Source organism: Coccinella septempunctata, chromosome 7 (genome assembly GCF_907165205.1).
Source record: "Coccinella septempunctata chromosome 7, icCocSept1.1, whole genome shotgun sequence".
In the NCBI taxonomy this organism is placed as follows: domain Eukaryota; kingdom Metazoa; phylum Arthropoda; class Insecta; order Coleoptera; family Coccinellidae; genus Coccinella; species Coccinella septempunctata.
In genome coordinates, this window is record NC_058195.1 from 15,992,626 (window position 1) to 16,013,867 (window position 21,242).

General features: G+C 37.7%; 1 protein-coding gene across 6 annotated transcripts in view; it reads left to right on the forward strand.

Moving 5' to 3' along the window:
* Positions 1 to 21,242, forward strand: part of LOC123316626 (protein split ends-like) — a 154,594-nt gene that overhangs the window by 120,837 nt on the left and 12,515 nt on the right. For 5 of the 6 annotated variants that reach the window (XM_044902797.1, XM_044902799.1, XM_044902798.1 and 2 more), the window contains 3 exons: positions 4,168 to 4,611; positions 17,494 to 18,498; positions 19,741 to 21,200. In XM_044902797.1, coding sequence (XP_044758732.1) covers positions 4,168 to 4,611; positions 17,494 to 18,498; positions 19,741 to 21,200 — 2,909 coding nt within the window. The remainder of the gene's footprint in view (positions 1 to 4,167; positions 4,612 to 17,493; positions 18,499 to 19,740; positions 21,201 to 21,242) is intronic. The other variant, XM_044902803.1, reaches the window with a different exon arrangement.

Here is a 21,242-nt window from a genome sequence, read left to right on the forward strand (position 1 = left end):
TGGATCAGCTATGAATTATCAATGCTTAAAAAAAATAGAGCTTGATTTGTGGACTGAACGATCAGTTGAAATTTAAAAGCCATTTTTCATAAAAAAGACCAATGCAAATTATTCGTTCAGTTTTGAATAGATCAGGATCAATAAAATATCTCTATGCAAACATGGAGAAGAACTCGATTTTCATCCTCTGAAACGCTCCCAGATGCAAATGTCTACCTTTTTTTCCAGACCAAATACCGCTAGCTCGAACAGCAAATTCACTTAACAAGAAAAAAAACACCCGACACCCAGCTACAAGATCCTCGTCGCTATATCAAGATCTTGAAAGATAGATCTATCCATCGGATCAAAATGCGAATCTTGGACAGTTGTCGGCTTGACACTAATCCTGATCGATGTTTATGTTTACATTCTATACGAATGACCTGATTCGCCAAACCGTATACGATCTCCTTGCTTTATATTCCTTATATAACCATTCATTTGTTGTTAACGTTAGCGGAGAAAAAATACAGTACTATGCCAGTTACGACACGGACTAGCGATTGCCATCTGCCAGTCGGATACGTCGATATTTGAATTCGAATTAAAGTAACTAGCGTTAAGAAAAAAATATCCATTCTCGAGTTGGCTTTGTAATACTATAGGTTATTGTGTGTTATAATGTACATATGTCTAAAATTCCACTAAAAAATTTAAGGATTATCTCTACTTTATATACAGGGTGTCTCAGAACTCAACGTCAAGCCGTAACGGGGTGACAGGATTGATTGTAACCATCATAAGAAAAATCAGAAAAAAAATCTATCCCATGCAGTTTGAAAATTATGGGCATTTAAAAAAAAAATTAAAAATTTGGTCGAAGTGTAACCATTTTTTGGTTATTGTGGTTAATTTTTATTATTTTTGTTTATTTAAGCTCTGGAACCGTAACCCTAAATAACATTTTTAGAATCACAGTCAAAAATAATGACACAATTGCCCCAAGTTTCTCAGAATTAATACTGTTTGTTAAACTATGAATTTAAAATTTTCAAGTTTTCATGAGTTAAGAATTAAAGAATATTGTTACATAAAGGTGGATTATGTATTATCATATAATTCATTCAATTCAGCTATTGAAAATGTGCTAAAATTAAAAATCTAACCCACGAATGATTTACAAATCACGATAAATGCACTCAGTTGTAGAGGAAATTTCGTTGCTTGCTAAAATTCATAATCGCAGTGGTCACACATCCAGAATATAATGCTGTTTGGCTGCAAGAAAAAATATATCCCCAACATATGTTTTGACGACTGTTGCCTCGATATAGGCCATCGGCTCCATATCCAATCATGCACCCCTCTTGTGCGTACTTCAACTGCTGTATCGATAAATCACACTGCTTCACATGGACAAAATACAAATTTTCGATCCCCATACGGCAGATTGTAATTTCCTTCTCGTATGTCGGTTCCTCCGTGAACTTTATTCGGGAGTTCATTGCAGGCTATTAAATTTTACACCAGCTGCTGTCTGCATTGAAGTCTGCAGTTGTAAAAGTTCATGGTTCCATAAATGTGCAGCAAGCGGTGTATGCCATTAGCGCCTCAGGCTCCTGTGAGGCTCCCGATGAAGAAGGAAAAATTATATTGTACTGTTATGACTTAAATCCAGAATGATATGGTCGAAACGGTTCATCAATATATTCCTCCAATTACAGCGTGATATCTCAATTGTGAGATGAACGGTTTGGCTGAAAATTTAACTGCGTGGCGATAATTGAAGACAATTAGGTTTATTGTGTAACAGTTTGTAGGTTATTTCATTATTTCGTTGAGTTAAAAATTAAAAAAAATCGTCATCATAAAATGAAATTGCAAATAAATGTATATTGCTCCACTACTGGTTTTAACTGCATAAATCTAGCACAAATAGTTACTGACTACTGAGTAGTGACGAAAGCTCACTTGGGCCACATAAATAATTGAACTGTGTAAAATTTGCAGCCTTCTTCATTTCAGTGTTCACTAAGGGTTTATTAAAAAATTCATTTATTTGGTGGAGTATACATTTGTGACTGTCATCTCTGTCAGAACTTGATGTTCTAATAAATAAATTCAGTAAACACAATATCTCGAAAACAGTTAAAAATTATAATATTCAGCAACGTTTTTTGACAAAAAAAAGATGTGTTTTTAAAGTGTTCAATTGTATTTTTCATTTACATACACGGTGAGTCTTTGACTTGTACATTTAATTTAACAAGTTTCCTGAGGTCGAAGGAAACACATTTTTCTTACACCATTTTTTCCAGTTGGGAACTGTTGAAAAGATAAAGGCTGTTGAAAATCCATAAAAAACTTAATTTTGTGTTTTATCTCACAAACGATATCGAATGGAATGATTTCGGAAAATAGTTTTTCATTGATGGGATGAATCTCCACCGAGTACAAAATTTCACCCACATCTTCCAGTTTCTTTCTTCATCATGACCTTCACCTACCATACAAATACCAAAAATTCAAAGAACCCAACTCTTAAAATTGAGACGAAAGCTCAATTGCTCAATAATGCGCCGTTTCCGAGTAATTTGTTATTTAAAAATAGAAGATATCTCAGAAATTCGACAAATTGGGTACTTTGTATGAATGCAACTCTAATTGAAATATGATGTAGTGCCATAGATTTAGCTTGTTGTTATGAAGGGCATTTTGTTTTTCCAGAGGTGGCATACCTCAATTTGAAAACTTAAAATGGCCATATCTGCTCATCTAGCCGGAATTGACAAAAATTGTTATGAGAAAAGTTTATTTTCACCTCAAGAATCTACTGTTGAATTCTTCGTACAGGGTGGGCAAAATTGGTGATACCTGTACTACAACTTTTTAACCCAACAAGATAGAGGAAAATTAATGGCACATAATGTTCGTCTTTGTTCGAGAAACTTACAATGCCAACTACATTTCTCTATCTTTTGTTTTCGAGTTATAGGCCAAAATCGAAATTTCAACTTTGGTCATTATTTCCGTTTCTGTTTGTGTTAAGATGTTTGAATGAAAACATTATTGAGACATATTTTTATAGCAATCCAATGGCGTACTATGATTTTTTCCAACAGGTTTATTTGCTGAGTTATAACCTAAAGTTGTGTTTTTTCGTATGAACACAGTAGTTTAAAATTACTTAAAAAGAAAAGCCATTTTTTTTTTCGTTTCAGAAATGTATCGTACATCGAACTCAGTCTTTTAAACTACTGTTTTAATAAGAAAAAAACAGAACTTCATCTTATAGCTCAGCAACTGAACCTATTGGATAAAATAATAGTACGCCATTGGATTGCTATCAAAAAAGTGTATGTATAATGTTTTCATTTCAACATCCTGGCACAAACAGAAACGGAGATCAAAGTTGAAATTTTAATTTTGGTCTATAACCAAAAGAAGATAGAGGAATGCAGTTGATGCAATTATTAGTTTCTCGAAAAAAGAAGACCGTAATGTGTCTTGCATTTTCCTCTATCTGGTTTGGTTGAAAAAGTTGTAGTTCAGGTATCACCAATTTTACCCACCCTGTACAAATCAATGACTCACCTTGTATATAGAATGTACCACATGCTTTGTTCAGGTTATTCTTCACGCCCTTTATGAACTACATTCAACTTTGACATATTCCGATTTCGCGGCTAAAATAATTTCAGGTTGTCCTTTTTCATGATGCTGTTGCCAAAATGACCGTGTTGCCAATTTTTGAGAAGAAATAACGCTTAAATTCAAACTGAAAACGACCCGTCTGGCTTTTATTGTTCACTAGCTGACCCGGCAAACCTAGTTATGCCATTTAAATTATTTCTAGGGTAGATAATAATAACTAACTCATCGTGATTGCTCGATTGGTCGTAAGAAAAAGGAATGCCTCTTTTTCTGTTCTGTACAATTTTTTTTGGGAATATTTTGTTATATAAACCTTGCCCTAACAATAATAAACACAACAAAAAAAGAATTGTCCAATTTGGTGCGATCGTTTGAACAATAAAGCATTTTGAAGTAAACCATAGATCCTCTTTTATTAATATAGATTGACCGTTTTTGCGATTTTGGGTGTTCCTCATGGCCCTATTCGTGGGCCGCGAATCTTCTGAACCCGTTCCAGGCGACGTAACTGACCAGTTTTTTCTTCTCTAGTTCATCCGACGAGCACGGGCCCTTCAGCGAGCGCTTCTACGAGCGCAGCAACAACAGCCGAGTAGCCGATGGCGAGTTCATCCGCCGCACCGGCTACCATGACACGAACCGCAGCCGCAACAGGGACCGGGGTTTTCGGAACGGCCCCTACAACGTCATCATAGACCGTGGATCTCACAGGACGCTTAACAATTCCTGGAGCTACGAGAGTGGCGGCGGCAGTGGGGGTGGCGCGGGAGCGGGTGGACGTTACAATAGTCAAAATGAAACAGGGTACGCGACGACGGCGGCGGCGGCGACCGCGGCGACGGGCGTCGAGGCGGGCGGCGTCGGGAGCGAGAGACGGGGCACCTCGGACCAAAGTACAAAGAAAAAAACCAAGTCCAGATCGGGCAGCAGGTCGCCGTCGCCATCTGGAAGCACGTCTAGCAGATCACCGTCTAGGTAAGGGTTCATTTAATATTTTTTATTTTTTTAATGATTTTTTTTATTTTTATTTTTTAAATTTTTGTTTATTCCTCTCCTTTGGTTGGTACGTCGCTAAGGTAAGATTGGTGTGTTTTTTTATGTTAAGGTATTGGAAACTAATAACCCCCACTGAATTGTACGGTTTGATGTATTTAGATTATCGAAAACGGATAAAAACGCTGCAAATTTTACACAATTCAAACAAAGAAAATTATGCGAACTGGTATCGACATATTTTGCTTCAATTAAAAGACAAATTACAAAATACTATCTCTTCAAGTTTTCAAGTCGTGTATTTGAATTAAAAAAATACTGTCTTTCAAATATTTTATTCAAAATACAAATATAAAAATACAGCGAGATGTTAGGTCGTGAACATCAATAAAAAAGAACTTATCTAGCCCAACCTATCAATCAGTAACAGAAAAATTTTCTTTCATGAAAACTAGATTTTTGATTGTAATATCATCAGACAAACTCGCGTGGCTTGGTATCGTAAACGTACAGGGTGGGCAAAATTGGTGATACATGAACTACAATTTTTTTAACCCAACGAGATAGGAAAAAATGAATGGCACATAATGTTCTCTTCTTTCGAGAAACTTATAATGCCATTAACTACATCTTCTTTTGTTTACGAGTTATAGGCCAAAATCAAAATTTCAACTTTGGTCATTATCTCCGTTTCTGTTTGTGCTAAGATGTTCAAATGAAATCATTATTGAGACACTTTTTTATAGCAATCCACTGGCGTACAATGATTTTTTCCAACAGGTTTATTCGCTGAGCTATAACATAAAGTTTTGTTTTTTCGTATGAAAACAGTAGTTTGAAATGACTTAGAAAGCATCGCCATTTTTTCGCGTTTCAGAAATATATCAGTCATCGACCTCAGTCTTTCTAACTCATTTTAAACTACTGTTTCCATAAAAAAAACACATCTTTATGTTATAGCTTAGCAAATATACCTGTTGGAAAAAATCATAGTACGCCACTGGATTGCAATCAAAAAAGGGCCTGTATAATATTTTCATTTCAACCTGCTAGCACAAATAGAAACGGAGATAAGAACCAAAGTTGAAATTTTAATTTTGTCCTATCACTCGAAAACAAAAGAAGATAGAAGAATGTAGTTGATGGCATTATTAGAGTCTCCAAATAAGGCGACCGTAATGTGCCATGCCATATTTCGTTGGTTTGAAAAAGTTGTAGTTCAGGATCAAACATTTTGGCATTTCAAGTGCATACCTTGAAATGAGTGGACTTTGTGCCACTCTACAAAATGCAATCACGTGGCAGAATGGCATGGGGTGTGGCACAAAATTGTAAGCACAAGTGTGCCGACTTTGTGCCACCTTCTTTTCTTATTTGAAATTCGTGCTACTTAAAACCCTCTGGCTTGAAGTTATTCAAAATTAAGTGTATTTTTTGTACTTTTCCATTTGCTTATATTGTATCCTTATACTTTCTCTCCTTTTTTTCTTTGTTTTCTCCCAAATTTTTCGCGGAAAGATTCACTCGTATATAGATGTCTATTCAAACTTCCAAGTAGAAATAACACTTTTGCCAATATTTAAATTCACATAGAATCGAACTGAACAAAGTTTTCAATATTTTTTAAATTATTTGTGAGAAATTTTGCACGGTTTTCTTAAAACTAGGTGCCACACATTTTCTCTATTTCAACAACATTGTCGCCAAAAGTCAAAGTGATGTTTCATTGCCGGCTCGGATATTTTTAACGTTGACAGCGTATAAATTCAATAATGAACACTTCACAATATCACCCCCACCAGATCCGAAAACAGAAAGATAGCGTAATAGTACATATCTACTACGAATTTACTCAATAACTAATCAAACTAAAGTCATATAGTTTATTCAGGAATGTTAAGTTATTTTATTCACAATAATTTTTGATGCATAAACGAAAAATATCAATTAAATCTAAGATTTATATCTGATAAATTCGATATCCTGAGAAAAAATGGTTAAAAACGAGAGAAAAACAAATTATAACTCCTGTACTGCTTTTCATTCAGTGGCTATTTCTTTAATGAAACGATTTGTAAAGAATATATCATAATACCTACTTCTTCCTGATATTGGCTTCATTCATTTGCCTTTGATAAGCTGGAGTTGGAACTGTATTCTTATGATTATTAAGCATGAATAAAAACTGCCCAGGGTAGGGTTGACCCGAGTCAGGATCCAGTCCCATAACTTCGAATGAGTTGAACCCTTTGTAACCCCGAAAATTCGTAATGGGGAAATTATTAATTGGATTTTTCCGGTTGGCGGTTTCGAATTTCCTTCGTTGTATATCAGATCAGGAAATCCTAGTCTGAGTCGCAATTTTCGTTTTAGCTCGGAATTTGCCGAGGAAAATTAAACCAGGAACTTTATTAATAGGGAAAGTTTTTTCAAGTAACGGAGTTATCTCGAATATGTGTATATATTCGTTTTTATGTCGGTGGAAAGAGCTATATTGGTCAGTGAATACCTCGTTTGCGTTGAAATTCCAATTTTCAGTTGGCATATGCTCGTATTTACGTAATCGTCAATCATTCGAGGAATCGTCTTCGAAGTTGGCAAATTTTCAAACCATTAGGTTTGTTTACAATAGGTGCATGATTTTGGCCTCAGGTCGCTTTCATGACCATCTTACAAACAACGGCGATTTCCCTAAAGATTCAAACAGAATGGTACTTCTGAAGCCACAGCTTTGTGAATCGGGAAGGGTTTCTGCGCACTTGCAATATCTCGCATTCAAAGAAAAATTTTATATTACATATAAAAAAAGCGGATGTATCTACTTTCAACCTGGATTCAACGTTTCTGCCTACCAGAATAATTATTGCCAAATACTAAATTACAAATATTCACTTCAATAACTTCACTGCCTCACTTCGCACAAACATTAAACGATAAAGTATTAAATTGAAAGAGGTCTAAAATATGAACTTTACATTAATTTCTTCAGAATTGAGAGTAGGATAATGAATCATTTTTAAATAACCAAGAAGACGACTAAAAAACAACATTTAGTGACATCTATCATCTCTATGATAGTGATATGCACTCTAGCAAAATTTCACATCGATAGATTTAAAATTGCGTGCCCCACCATATAAAGGGTGGGTCTCGTACACATATTTTAATAGTAGATACTTAAGGTAAAAAAAAAACACTTTTTCTATACCATTTTTTTTATTCGGCCCTGATAAAAAGATACAGCCATTTTAAGATTTCATGAGCTGAGCCCTCGGCTGAGCTACAACTGGAAAAACAAAATTAACTTCAGAATAACTAGCTAAATCTGTGACACTACCCGATTTTTCAATTTCACAGATACTTTTTAATTTTTGAACATTATACGCATTATACGAGAACATATGAAGAATACTTCTATTATACAATACGTTTTAATAGTCCATATCCCAACTCACTTTCAAGAGTTGGGTTCTTTGAATTTTTGGTATTTTTATGGTACGTGTAGGTAATGATCATAATAAGAAAATTGAAACACATAGGTGATATCTTGTATTCGGAAAAGATTAATCAAATAAATGAAAAACTGCATTCGGAAATTCATTTCATTCGATAAAACCGTTTGTGAGATAAAACTAAAAACAACAATTTTTATGGTTTTTTTAACAGCGGGTTTCATAAACTTTGATTGTCCTATCAACGATTTGATAGTCGCTCGATTTCTAGAACGAAATCACTGAAATCTTTTCATTTCTGAGTATATTGAAGATGTAGCAATTGAGAATAATTGAATGGATGTACAAACATCATAATTTGATGCAAGAGTGATATGCTGAATGATCATAACTGAATTATCGATTGAAAACAAATTGACGTCTATTCGTCAATCAATCGTTGATTCGCCGATCAAGCTTTATGAAACCCGAGGTGTATCTTTTAAACCGAGCCGATTCGGAAAAAATTATGAAGAAAAAAAGTGTTTCTCTTGTCTCCAAGAATCTACTGTTAAAATATTTGTACTAGTCAAAGATCATCCTGTATATTTTTCAAAAATGATTCTTTCGATTTTCACCAAAATCTATTAGCTTATAACACCGCGAATACGAGCGGGTAATCCTTTTCAAAAATGGGCCCAACAGCTTCAAAACTGCGACTTTTAACGTGCCCTCAAACAAAAGCTACACACACAGCTTCACAGGAGCTGGAGCTTGCCACTTGGCTTTGAATTCGAGCATTTTATGTTTCAAAAGCGATATTAAAATGCTTTTCATATCGACCTAAACAAAAAATTACATTTTATCTAGTAGTTTCCCAACGAAAAGTCGAAATGCATGTACATTTCGTTCGCATACGCTTTTCGTCCGCATACACTTTTCGTCCGGAAACACTTTTAGTCTGGCTGTTCCTTTCTGAGTTACCGATACAAGATAGAGGGGCGATTGATCATTTTTGGGAATACAGAATAGAGAGTTTGGTACATAAATAACTATTTCGAGTGACCCGCATATTCTGAACTGCTGTAACGACTTGACTAATTAAAGCCCGCTATGAAAACAACTTCAACTATCGAAAATTACTACTAATTATTGTCTGTGAGTATAAGATACCACCTAGTATTTCACAACGCCATACCCCTCATTCCCAATTCAGCCACGAATATCGATTTCGCTCGATTATCATCTAGCATTTAACTCTGCACAGCCCATTTGCATATTGTGCTGCTCCCTAAAATCGACGGATCTCGTATCCTAGTTGCATAAGCAGTCTGAGCCCGATCTCAAGTTGAATCATATCACGTACAGGTCAAAGTACTAGACGGTTAGACTGAATAACAGGTGGCAGGACTGGCAGCGCCTTCCATACGTCCAGTTTCTTTTCTCTTCGTGAAAAATCATGACGTGCCTGGGGTAATTTCGAAAATGTGTTATTATCCCGAAGAGGTTACGTGCGATTGTCTGCTGCGTGGTCTCGGGTTATTGTGGCATGTTATTACGTGTTGGATGATTATAATTGACGCTACGCATGTGGAGAGAAGCACTGTTCGGATGGGACTTCACAGCTTCGATAATTGGTAGATTTCAGTGGTTGAGATCCAGTACTCGGAAGAAGGTTCGGCGAGCTACCCTCGAATTAAAATGAATTGATTTTTCAAGTCTTTATTTAGTGACTCTTAACTTGAAAATTTTTCGAAATAAAAAATTCCTTACTTGTCGAGATATAGTAACACAATTCATATTTCATTGTAAAGCAGACATGAAATACCCATACTATCAGAGGTAATGAGGTAGACGGTAGCTCAGTTCTGTCAGCTACCCTCTTCCTGATTCCCGAAACAAGGGTCAGATGACAACTTTGCTGCTTTCCTCTGAGATCAAGACTTTTTCCCAGTCCTCAATCGTCTAGTTTTGGAGCCACAAGCACTTACAAGCTTATTGATCCTTACATTTGGCTTTTTTTCAACATAAGGTAGAACTGGTCAAAATGAAGCGTTGCACCAAAAATCACCTATACAAAATGACAAAGTTAAAAAAAATTGAAAACTATTACTAAAATAGATCCTAATACGACCCTAGACCGTTTGTTAGCAGAATTATCGCAAAGCAGTGGTAAAAAACTTTCTCTCCTGATTCGACCATGTGGTTTCGTTTAGGATATTGGCTCGTTCCATATTTACGTGGTAATGAAATGGCAACTTAAAATTGCCTAGTTGTTCTCATTATTTTTCAATAACTTGCACGATTTTATGAAATGGCTCATTTCGATACCAACTGACAGAAGAGACTTAGGGGACACAAGTGTAAAAATAGAATAATACTTCAAAATCTCACCAGTAAAATTCGTCTAAATTATTCATGAATTTTTTCACAATGGGCATCACAATCTTCTTGTTCGAACATTCCAACAATCGTCGTTAAAATGGGATGAAATGGGGAAACATTATAGCACTTTTTCAACATAACTAACATAAGCACTTTCAATAAACTTCCTCAATTTTCTATATTTTTTTTTCACCCTAAATTGCACTATACAACAATTATGATTCTCCCAAAAGTGACCTGATGCATCTAATCCGATGAACTTGGTTCTGAACCATTCCTTGTCCAGCCATATGTTTATGTTTTGTTTCGTTTTTGCGATGCCGGAGTCACCTTCCACAGTCCCGTACTTGAAATTCAATGAAATTTTGTCGAACTTCTAGGGGTTGGATACTTTATATTGACGAATTTTGCTCAAACGACTTCTTTTTATGATTTCTACCTTCTGTCAAAAAAAAAGCCTCAACTTTGAAAACACCCTGTATGTCTGGATAGCTGTGAAACCCTTGATTATTTCCGCTTTCATCTGACGAGAAGTTTGCCAAACGTTTCCCTTAGAAAGAGCGCCCACCAAAGTAGCGTAGCACTGACATGGCACCGAGCATGGCACATAGATGACAAAGGCAATGCAAAATAATAACTGAAACTTCACTCTGATGTGCGATATCTGAAAATTATGAATCGCCTTTGTCATGTATGTGCCATGTCAGTGCTACGCTACTTTGGTGGGCGCTTCCACTTAGGGAGAGCGCCCACCAAAGTAGCGATATAGCACATCAGAGTGAAGTTTCAGTTATTATTTTGCATTGCCTTTGTCATCTATGTGCCATGTCAGTGCTACGCTACCTTGGTGGGCGCTTCCGCTTAGGGAGAGCGCCCACCAAAGTTGCGTAGCACTGACCTGGCACATAGATGACAAAGGCGATGCAAAATAATAACTGGAACTTCATAGTTGTGCGATATCTGAAAATTATGAATCGCCTTTGTCATGTATGAGCCAGGTCAGTGCTACGCTACTTTGGTGGGCGCTCCCACTTAGGTAACTTGATGAAATCTGGTACAAAAACTAAGGTCCTCCTAGTGGTGGTTCCAGGAGTGATTTGTAATTGGGAGACATCATTTTATATTTGAAATTCTGTTAGGTGTTTGTTGATATAAAATAAATAGGTATATCTTTATAATAATTGTAATATTAGCTATTTGTTTGAAAGAAAAGTGGTTGAATCTAATTCATATTTGAAGGGGGAAATAAAATTATTTTTCGATTGGGTCCTCCCAATATTTCTCAAGATCTTTATAGACCAGCATATCGATTTTTCCCTTTTTTTTCACTGTCCAGAACGATAAATACGAAAGTTTCTTCAAGAACAGTCGTCCGACAATGTCTATGAATATTTTAACGGGGCAATATACGTCCTTTTTGCCGGAATGAAAAGCTTCTTGTCCATCCGGGAACTCCCCATTACGTCTGCGGATTCTATTTGGCATTGTACAAGGCTTGGTATTTATTTATGGACTGTTTATCTCTGCGGCTGAGATGGCAGATATACAGGACGTGTATGCGATTGTCTAGCCAAAAGCCGAGGTTTAATACGTCCTTTTATCGCTTGTCCGCTAGTTTTACGAGTCCGAGGAAAATCGAGCCCTGAGACTCTTTCAATTTACCCGGAATGGCGTTTTTATAAGTGGGAAATTCTGATGTGAAAATGCGCTACAGTTTTGGGCAATTCAGCATATTCTCCCCACGACAGTAAGGAAATAGAATGGTGGGGCGAAAAGGTTGAAAAACTATATATATGGCATATATGTCTATGTACAGGGTGTAAATCAATAGTTACGAAAAATTCAAGACACAATTCTTTGTCATAAATAGTGTTGGTCTTTCATGTATATATACATTTTTTTGGGGCATCCCCCTGCTTTGATACAGCCTTCTATAATTCGACAATTTCTAATTTTTTCCATAGAATCCAGAAAACTGACAGGACTTAATATAGGACAAAATGTTCTTATATGAATACTGAGTTATTCAATAATTATTAGAGACATTGTAGAAAATGGAAGAGTGAAATGTTTCATTCATAAACCTTGATCATTCTCAAGGATTACCATTATCTTCTTGATAAACGGCTTAGGATACACTTTTCTAGATAAAAATGCTTTTTATAGCCGCACCAGGCACAAATGTGTAATTAAAATAATTAATCCTTCGAGGTACCCATATGTCGAGCGGTGTAAATTATTCTACACCACATGGGAACTCGAGGAGTTTTGGGCTTAAGTAGGGTTTGCTTGAGAAGGACGGCGTTATAATTTATAATTGTCAGTTTTATGAGGGCTAACCTTGTGGCCAATTACTTTCAATTGTAATATATTGCCTTCGGAGGTAGTAGTCTACGAATTTTTCCCCCATTAGGTTTTATTGAAAGTGATTCTTGTTTCAGAGTTCAAGTTAGTTTCGTTACTCATAGTTTCCAATGAGAAAATTTGAAACAGATCAATGCAATATTCTCCAATGAGATCTTGAGAATTGCTGATATGAAATCTTAAGAATTTTCTTCTTGAAAAAGTATATCTGTCTGTTGAGAAAAACATGGAAGGAGTCAGAAAAATATTCAGGAGCGGCTCAAAAATATTTTCACATCAAAGACCCACACATGAATTTTTCGCAACTTTTCATTTATACCCTTTGTCATAAAGAATAGAGTTGAAAACGAACAAAAGCATTATAGCCTGTCTGAAATATTCACGATACAGGCTGAGAGTAGGTAACTCAATGAAATTTTTTGAAAAATCCGACTGTAATCTGGCCATTGTCTTTTCCCGTCGACCTTTTTTCATTTCATTTCGGGGTTAGGAAATTGAGGAATAAAATATGAAAAAAGTTAAAAAAATGGAGTGGAATTTGGAATTGAAGTGTTAAGAACGCTTTTTCTGCCGTCCACACTCATCCTTCTCTATCTATTAATTTATGGACGATGAAAATCACGATTTTCTTATTTACGGAAATGGCTCATCGTTTCCTCTGCGATTGGCAAACCGAACAGACCGTAAACTTCGGTTTCGAATTCATTTCCTGTCCGATGTTTATTTTCCAAGCGCGCCAACTCCGAACGGCAATCGGTAAAATGCAAGAATACCTCGGGTCCTTGAAACGGTTAACATCCTCGTATTTCAAAACTTTATGACGCAAAACGGACGCTTGAAACCGATGTCGTAAATAAGGCTGCTGTGTGTGTTCCACCTTCCACTTTAGAAAGGATGCGCTAGATTATCGAGGATGGGGTTAAAGTTCGAACAATTCGCGCTTTGCTGCGCATTGAATTTCCCCAATCGAGATATCACCCTGATTTGTTTCATTAAGCCATTAGAAAACTGAAAAATCATTGACTTATTAACATCAACAGAATAGTGGATTTAGTAAATTAGTCGAACTGATAAGTGTTCAGAGGTACACTGTGGCAGATTTTAATAGTTCCAATGACTGAATAACCCATTAAGCGAAGAAACTAGTTGGGGCTTGTGAAAGCTCCTTCAGTATTTTTGTCGAATGATGAGTAATATTAAAACTTCAACTGTTGCTTTATGCTTTCTGAATTAAATTCAGTTGTTGATCATTTACTAACTGAAATTTACTAGATTTGACTACTAAAAAAGCGAGTACGTCCTAATGAATGATTATTACTAATGTATTCTGAACGATTCGATAGTAATTCAGTTGTTGATCATTTACTAACTGAAATTTACTCAATTAAATTACTAAAAAAACGAGTACGTCGTAACGAACGATTATTACTAATGTATTTTGAACGCGCCGATAGTAATTCAGTTGTTGATCATTTACTAACTGAAATTTACTCCATTAAACTACCGAAAAAACGAGTAAAAAACATTGTTCCGTCCTAACGAACGATTATTACTAATGTATTCTGAACGCGTCGATAGTAATTCAGTTGTTGATCATTTACTAACTGAAATTTACTCGATTAAACTACTAAAAAACCGAGTACGTCGTAACGAACGATTATTACTAATGTATTCTAAACGCGTCGATAATAATTCAGTTGTTGATCATTTACTTACTGAAATTTACTGTATTAAACTATCTAAAAATCGAGTAAAAAACATTGTTCTGTCCTAACGAACTATTATTACTAATGTATTTTGAAAGCGTCGATAGTAATTCAGTTGCTGATCTATATACTAATCATTTACTAACTGAAATTCAATTGACTAAAGTATTAAAAAACCGAGTATGATTATTACTAATGTATTCTGAACGCGTCGATGGTAATTCAGTTGTTGATCATTTATCAACTGAAATTTACTCGATTAATCTACTAAAAAACCGAGTGAAAAATATTATTCCATTCTAACGAACGATTATTACTAATGTATTCTGAATGCGTCGTTAGTAATTCAGTTGTTGATCATTTACTTACTGAAATTTACTGTATTAAACTATCTAAAAATCGAGTAAAAAACATTGTTCTGTCCTAACGAACTATTATTACTAATGTATTTTGAAAGCGTCGATAGTAATTCAGTTGCTGATCTATATACTAATCATTTACTAACTGAAATTCAATTGACTAAAGTATTAAAAAACCGAGTATGATTATTACTAATGTATTCTGAACGCGTCGATGGTAATTCAGTTGTTGATCATTTATCAACTGAAATTTACTCGATTAATCTACTAAAAAACCGAGTGAAAAATATTATTCCATTCTAACGAACGATTATTACTAATGTATTCTGAATGCGTCGTTAGTAATTCAGCTGTTGATCATTTACTAACTGAAATTTACTCGATCAAACTACTGAAAAACCGAATAAAAAATATTGTTCCTTCCTAACGAACGATTATAGTCTAAATTACTAGTAGAAATTGGTTAATGTTAGTAACTCGAACATTTCTGGACATGATTCCATAGGTTCATGACTAACAAATTACGAAGGCATTACTAATTTTCAAAAACTTTGTGTCAAAGAGTGAAAATTGATTTTTATTTCATTCAGTTGCTCCAACTCGCCATTCTTGAATTAAATTGTTGATTTTATATACTTCGTTATTATTGAAATAAGGCGTTACTAATTCTCTCTGTGAACTAGTAATTTTTTAGTAACATATAACATAGAAACATAAATGTACGAAATTTCATCTGGTTGAATCTTTTAGATCCTGACTAACGCTTCAATTACTATTACTACTAGCGTTAGTAATAATCTCTCCAAACTACGAGTAATCCAAACTTATTGATTTATTGAGTCTTGACAGAAACACAGATTTAATTTTTTAGTGGAAGTCTACTAACCTCAATGTTCGTGTTCATTTATTGTTGTTTCGTCTGCCTATAACATCATCAGGTGTCTAATGTACTATTGAATTCTTACAAACAACATGCGTAACACGTTATTAAAATTCACTTTTCCTAGCCGGTTTTGTAAAAAAAAAATACCCCTCCCATAAATAATTCATGCAGGAGAACAATGCTTTACGGATGCTAAACTCCTTCGTCGTGACGTTGGCGGTGGTTTTTCATCTCTAAAACTCGTTGATTAGTATGCCGAAGGCATCTGAGATATTCGGATTCGAGTGTGTCACCGGAAGTACGTCGGTTTTAATTAGCGATGTGGCCGTAAATACGGAACGGGGATGGAGATGTTGGTCGGTACCGAAAGCGGCATGCCAGACCGTTGAATACGAGGAAATTGGACCATTGAGGCATTCGTCGCCGATTTCGAGGTTGTATTTCGCGAAACGTTCGAGTGAGAGGTAGAGAAATCGTTGTCTTACTTATATGTCCTGGAGATCTAAAAAAACAAAGTAAAACATAATGATAATTCATAAATACCGAGGCCAAAAAAAATATTCTATGATGAGTCTGGTCATCATAGAATATCTATGGTCATATCTATGTTTTAAGTGTAAAACCTGCTCTGTGACCGGTCATCCTATCTTCTGTCATGCCGATTTTAACCTATCGTCATAATCGTGACATCGATTGTCAAAACTCCTTAATTTTCTCCCGATCATCTATGACTGTCAGGAAAGAAATGAATTAAGAGAAATTTCATCCTTTCTTAGGAATTTTTCAGATCGTTTACTGACGTGAGGGTTGTTTTATCGCTGGGCCGGCAATGTGGAGAACAAAGAGTATGTCTTTAAGTTTGGATATACACTCGCAAAAGTCCATTAATTTCTATGGAAATTTGCTCGCAGGTTATGGTCGATAACGGTCGACAGTTGTTGATGATACGAGGTCATGTGAACTTCTTATTATTACATTCTCAATTGTCATTAAAATTTCGTCAACCTTCGGTTTCCTAAACCGTAAAATGCGAATATTTGGACGCCTGCGATACTACAGTAACCAATAAAATTTTTTTAATATAGTCGATAACAATTCGATTTTTGCTTTGAAATATGTTAGTAGATAATATCGTTTGATTGTCATCCCTGTGTTGCGTATAACTGACAGATATACATAGACAAACGGTACTGACAACTTAAAAATTTGAAATGTAACCAAGAAATGCGCCTGGAAGAAGAAGTTACTCGATAACGTTGCAGGATATAATTTACCTCATGTCGGTTCATTCTTCTCGCAAAATAGCAGAACCGTAGTTTCCGTTCCTCGCAAAACTAATGGTTAAGCACCTTTGTGGATTTAACGAACATTATCATTTCCTCAACTAACGCAATTCATTTCACTTCATTGCAGGCTGTAGCGCCTATCAGGACTAATTTCATTTCAGTCCATTCACCTCATACTCCAATCGCAATGCCTTTTTCTCTTTCCTTTGTCACCTAATGCAGATACTGAGCGTTGAAAGAGTTTTCAGATTGCGGCGACAATTGAATCCGAGCTATTCATAGTCGCTGCTCTATTTGCACCGAAGTCGAGTGTATTGTTGGAGGAGAGCGATCTAATTTCTCCACGAAGACGGGATCGGCGCTTGACCAACCATAAGAGATACATTTTTGGAGATTTCGAGGATGCATCAGCTTCGCGCATATCACACTCACGCTTGATTTTCGTTACAGGTCGCGGTCTAGGAGCAGTAGTAGCTCGTCGAGTTCTTCTACCTCTAGAACTAGCTCGACCAGTACCCCTAAATCGAGAAGAACAGCCGCCAACAGCCACTTAGCTCACTCTGACGATAGGAGACCATTAGCTATCTGTGTTAGGAACCTACCCCTTAGATCCTCCGATACGTCGTTGAAAGACGGTCTCTACCACGAGTACAAGAAGCACGGCAAAGTGACGTCCGTGAAAGTGGTCGGTCAAAATTCGGAAAGGCACGCCATCGTGTGCTTCAAGAAGCCGGAGGACGTGGAGAAGGCTCTGGAGGTCAGCTACGACAAACTGTTCTTCGGATGCAAAATCGACGTGGCCTCTTACCAGGGCTTCGATGTCGAAGACAACGACCTGAGGCCGTACGAGGCCGAGATAGACGAGTTTCACCCAAAGGCCACGCGCACCCTCTTCATAGGGAACCTTGAAAAGGACACGACAGCCTCGGACCTCAGGAAACACTTCGACCAATTCGGGGAGATTATCGAGATCGACATCAAGAACCAGGGTAATGTGAGTCTGTACGCGTTCTGTCAATACTCGGACATAGTGAGTGTTGTGAAAGCCATCAGGAAAATGGACGGAGAACATTTAGGGAACAACCGTATCAAATTGGGCTTTGGCAAGTCGATGCCGACGAACGTGGTGTGGGTGGATGGGATCGTGGAGAACGTGAACGAGAAGTACCTGAGAATGCAGTTCGATCCATTCGGGCCCATCAGCAAGGTGAGCATCGACAGGGATAGGGGCCAGGCGCTCATCTTCTACGAGCAAATGGTCGGTGCCCAGTCGGCGGTCAGCAAGATGCGTGGTTACAGCCTGAAGGGCAACAAGATCCAAGTCGATTTCGCCAGCAGGGAGTGTCAGCAGTCCTTCTACGAGCACCTGGAGAAACAGGCGCCTCCCGTTGTCGACAGGGGTGAGGAGAGAAGGGATTCCGCCTCCAGAAGTTTCGATTCTTCCAGATTCGCCAGGTAAGAATCACATACCCTATATTTTTTGATCATTATCCTGTGAATAAACTAATATGTAGACAGTTGTTGTTGGTCGTGAAGATTTTCCTGCCTCATCGACATTGAAAAGTAGCCTTCATGTAACCCTCGTCCACCCTGTCATTTGGCTTCATCTAACCATTCCATTGTTATCATTCACAATCATCTTTGGTGCTTTAATTGAGGAAATGTACTAAATATAGTTTACTTCAGAAATAATCCACTGCTAGGCCTTTGTTGATCTTGCCACATACAGTTACGGTTTGAACAGATCGTGGCCAAACTTCTATGGAGTTATACATAAAAATTCTTTCTCTAAACAAATCTTAGCGAATTAATTGATTAATAGTTAATTTTAGGAGAAGGTCTTATGTGGGGCTATCGGATGTGCAGATTTTAATATAATAGGGTGCGCCTCAAAGTGCCGTTGTTCGCATTGCTACACCATAACATAAACATTTGAAATTACTTACTGTATGTTGTACCAAAATAAGTCGCAAGTCGGTTCACATAACAATAAATCCAGAAGTTTGATGAATCTTTATTTCATAGATAAAATAGCTATTAGGATATCGCCGACAGATAGAGAACCGTCGCTTCGTCGCCAAAGATGGCTAATATTTCAATGAGATACTGCTATCGATTTTTCCTCTACCTACTCATTGGACAGACATATCTCTTACTTTTCGATATTCATTATTATTAAACTTCAAACGTATCGCTTATTGATTAGATATCTTTCCATATCTCGTTTGAGAAAGTGGAAAAAAGTTTATTGTTTGTGGGAACCAATAATAAAACAAAACCGTGCACCACGTTAGTCAACCGATAAGACTGGTTACCTACTACTCACTATGACAAACCGAAACTAGTTCTGAAGCCAAGTAATCTTGGCTCTAATCTGTCACTGTTGATTAGCAGTTAAAGGTCAAGCGTTTCAATAGATTTTAACTGAGCGTGTTTCAATGAATATAATGTGTCTTATACTAAATTCTGAAATTCAGGATTTATAATTAGAGGATTTCAATTCGCAACTTCATCCTTAGCTGATCTGTCAAGTTATTAATTCATCTGGTGAAGACTTATTGATAACGAGCTCACCCTTTGTGGGGAAGTTTTTGATTCAACAGCGTTTTGCCTATTTACGTCTTCTTCCTTTTAAACTGAAGTCAAATGCTCCGGGGTTCAAATAAGAGAAGGAAGATAACGTCCGTTTTATTACAGGTACGACACTCCGACAAGGCCCAGGACCTCCTCCTACAGCAGTCGTTCAAGCATCGCAGCTAGTCAAGTAGCCTCGGCTATACCTTCGCCAGGTACTCCAGGAAACGTGACTCCAAGAGCCACCACCACTACAAAATCGCGTATCGGCCGATTCAACGACTACTACGAAGGTGGCGAAGTAAACGACCGCCATTTTCGCAGTTACGATGAATACAGCCAGGGTTCGGCTGCGTCCCAAGACGATCCCTACGATCCGGACTACAGCTACAACAACCACGAGAGCCCCATGCACGTTGACGTAATCGAGAGCAGATCTGCTGTCACCGCCACTTCCGTAGACCACGGAACCGTACCTTATGCGCCGCCAGACATAAGGAACCTGCAGAAAGAACGAGTCCACCTGCTCGAGCAACTGGAGGATTGTCCAAGTTCCGGTGATGAACACATAGTATCGAAGAAACGGCTGAAATTGGAGCTGTTGGACAACGCCATAGGAACAGACGTCATCATAGAGGCTAACAGGGATCACAGGAAGGTAATGGAGGTCAGGAGGTTATCAGACGTCAGTCTGAAGCATCATTCCAGGCGACCTTCGGCCGACAGCAAGCACTCGAGGGATTTAGTCCACGACCGGAACACGTACATTCCTCATGGCATTTGCAAGAGGAGGAAGACGGGCGGCAGTGACAGCGGTTCCAGAAGCCACCATTACGATCATTCAGGATCAGAAAGTGTTGGCGGTTCTAGACCCGGCACGCCACTCTGCGACGAGAGACCGGAGAACTTTCAACCCAGTGAACCACGAAGAGTACCAAGGGAGAGAAACGGCCCCTTAACCCTTCCTCTCCCCAGATTTGCGTCCCAGGTGCCGGGAAGGGGCAGCGTGTCCGTCGCTGGTATTAAAGGCCAAAAAGACATCGTCATATCCAGCCCGCCGGCCGCAGTAACCAGTCCGAGAATATCGAACCCAAAACCGACGAGTCCGGTCCACGTGCCGCCTCCTGCGTCGCCGCCTCCAAGGCCGCCGAGCCTGAGTTCCAACTCGAGCGACAGCGAGAATCCACCGAGCCCTTCTCTGGACGAGAGGATCAAGTCTCTGGACGAGAAGTACGAGAAATGGTCAGGCAGCAGGGCGTTGAGCGCTGCCGGCGGTGACGCCTTGGCCAAGCTCGATGCTACCAGAGAAAAGTTCCGACTGAGGCACAAACTGTTGGATTTCGATCTGAAAGAAGTCCAACCTTCGGAAATTGTCAAATCTGTGATGGCCAAACGTTCAGTTTTCGACGAAGACCTGAAACGGTTGGAGAACGTAGGCGAGAAATATGAACCAAAGGACTTCACGCTGTTTCCCAGAGCTGCATCGATTATACAAGGCTCCTCCGTGGTTGTACCCTCGACTATAGCTTCTACTATCAAAATAACCTCCCCCAGCTTACAAATGAGCTCCCCCAGATCTTCAGGTAGGTTATATCAACGCTAGACGTTATCCACATGTAACATTT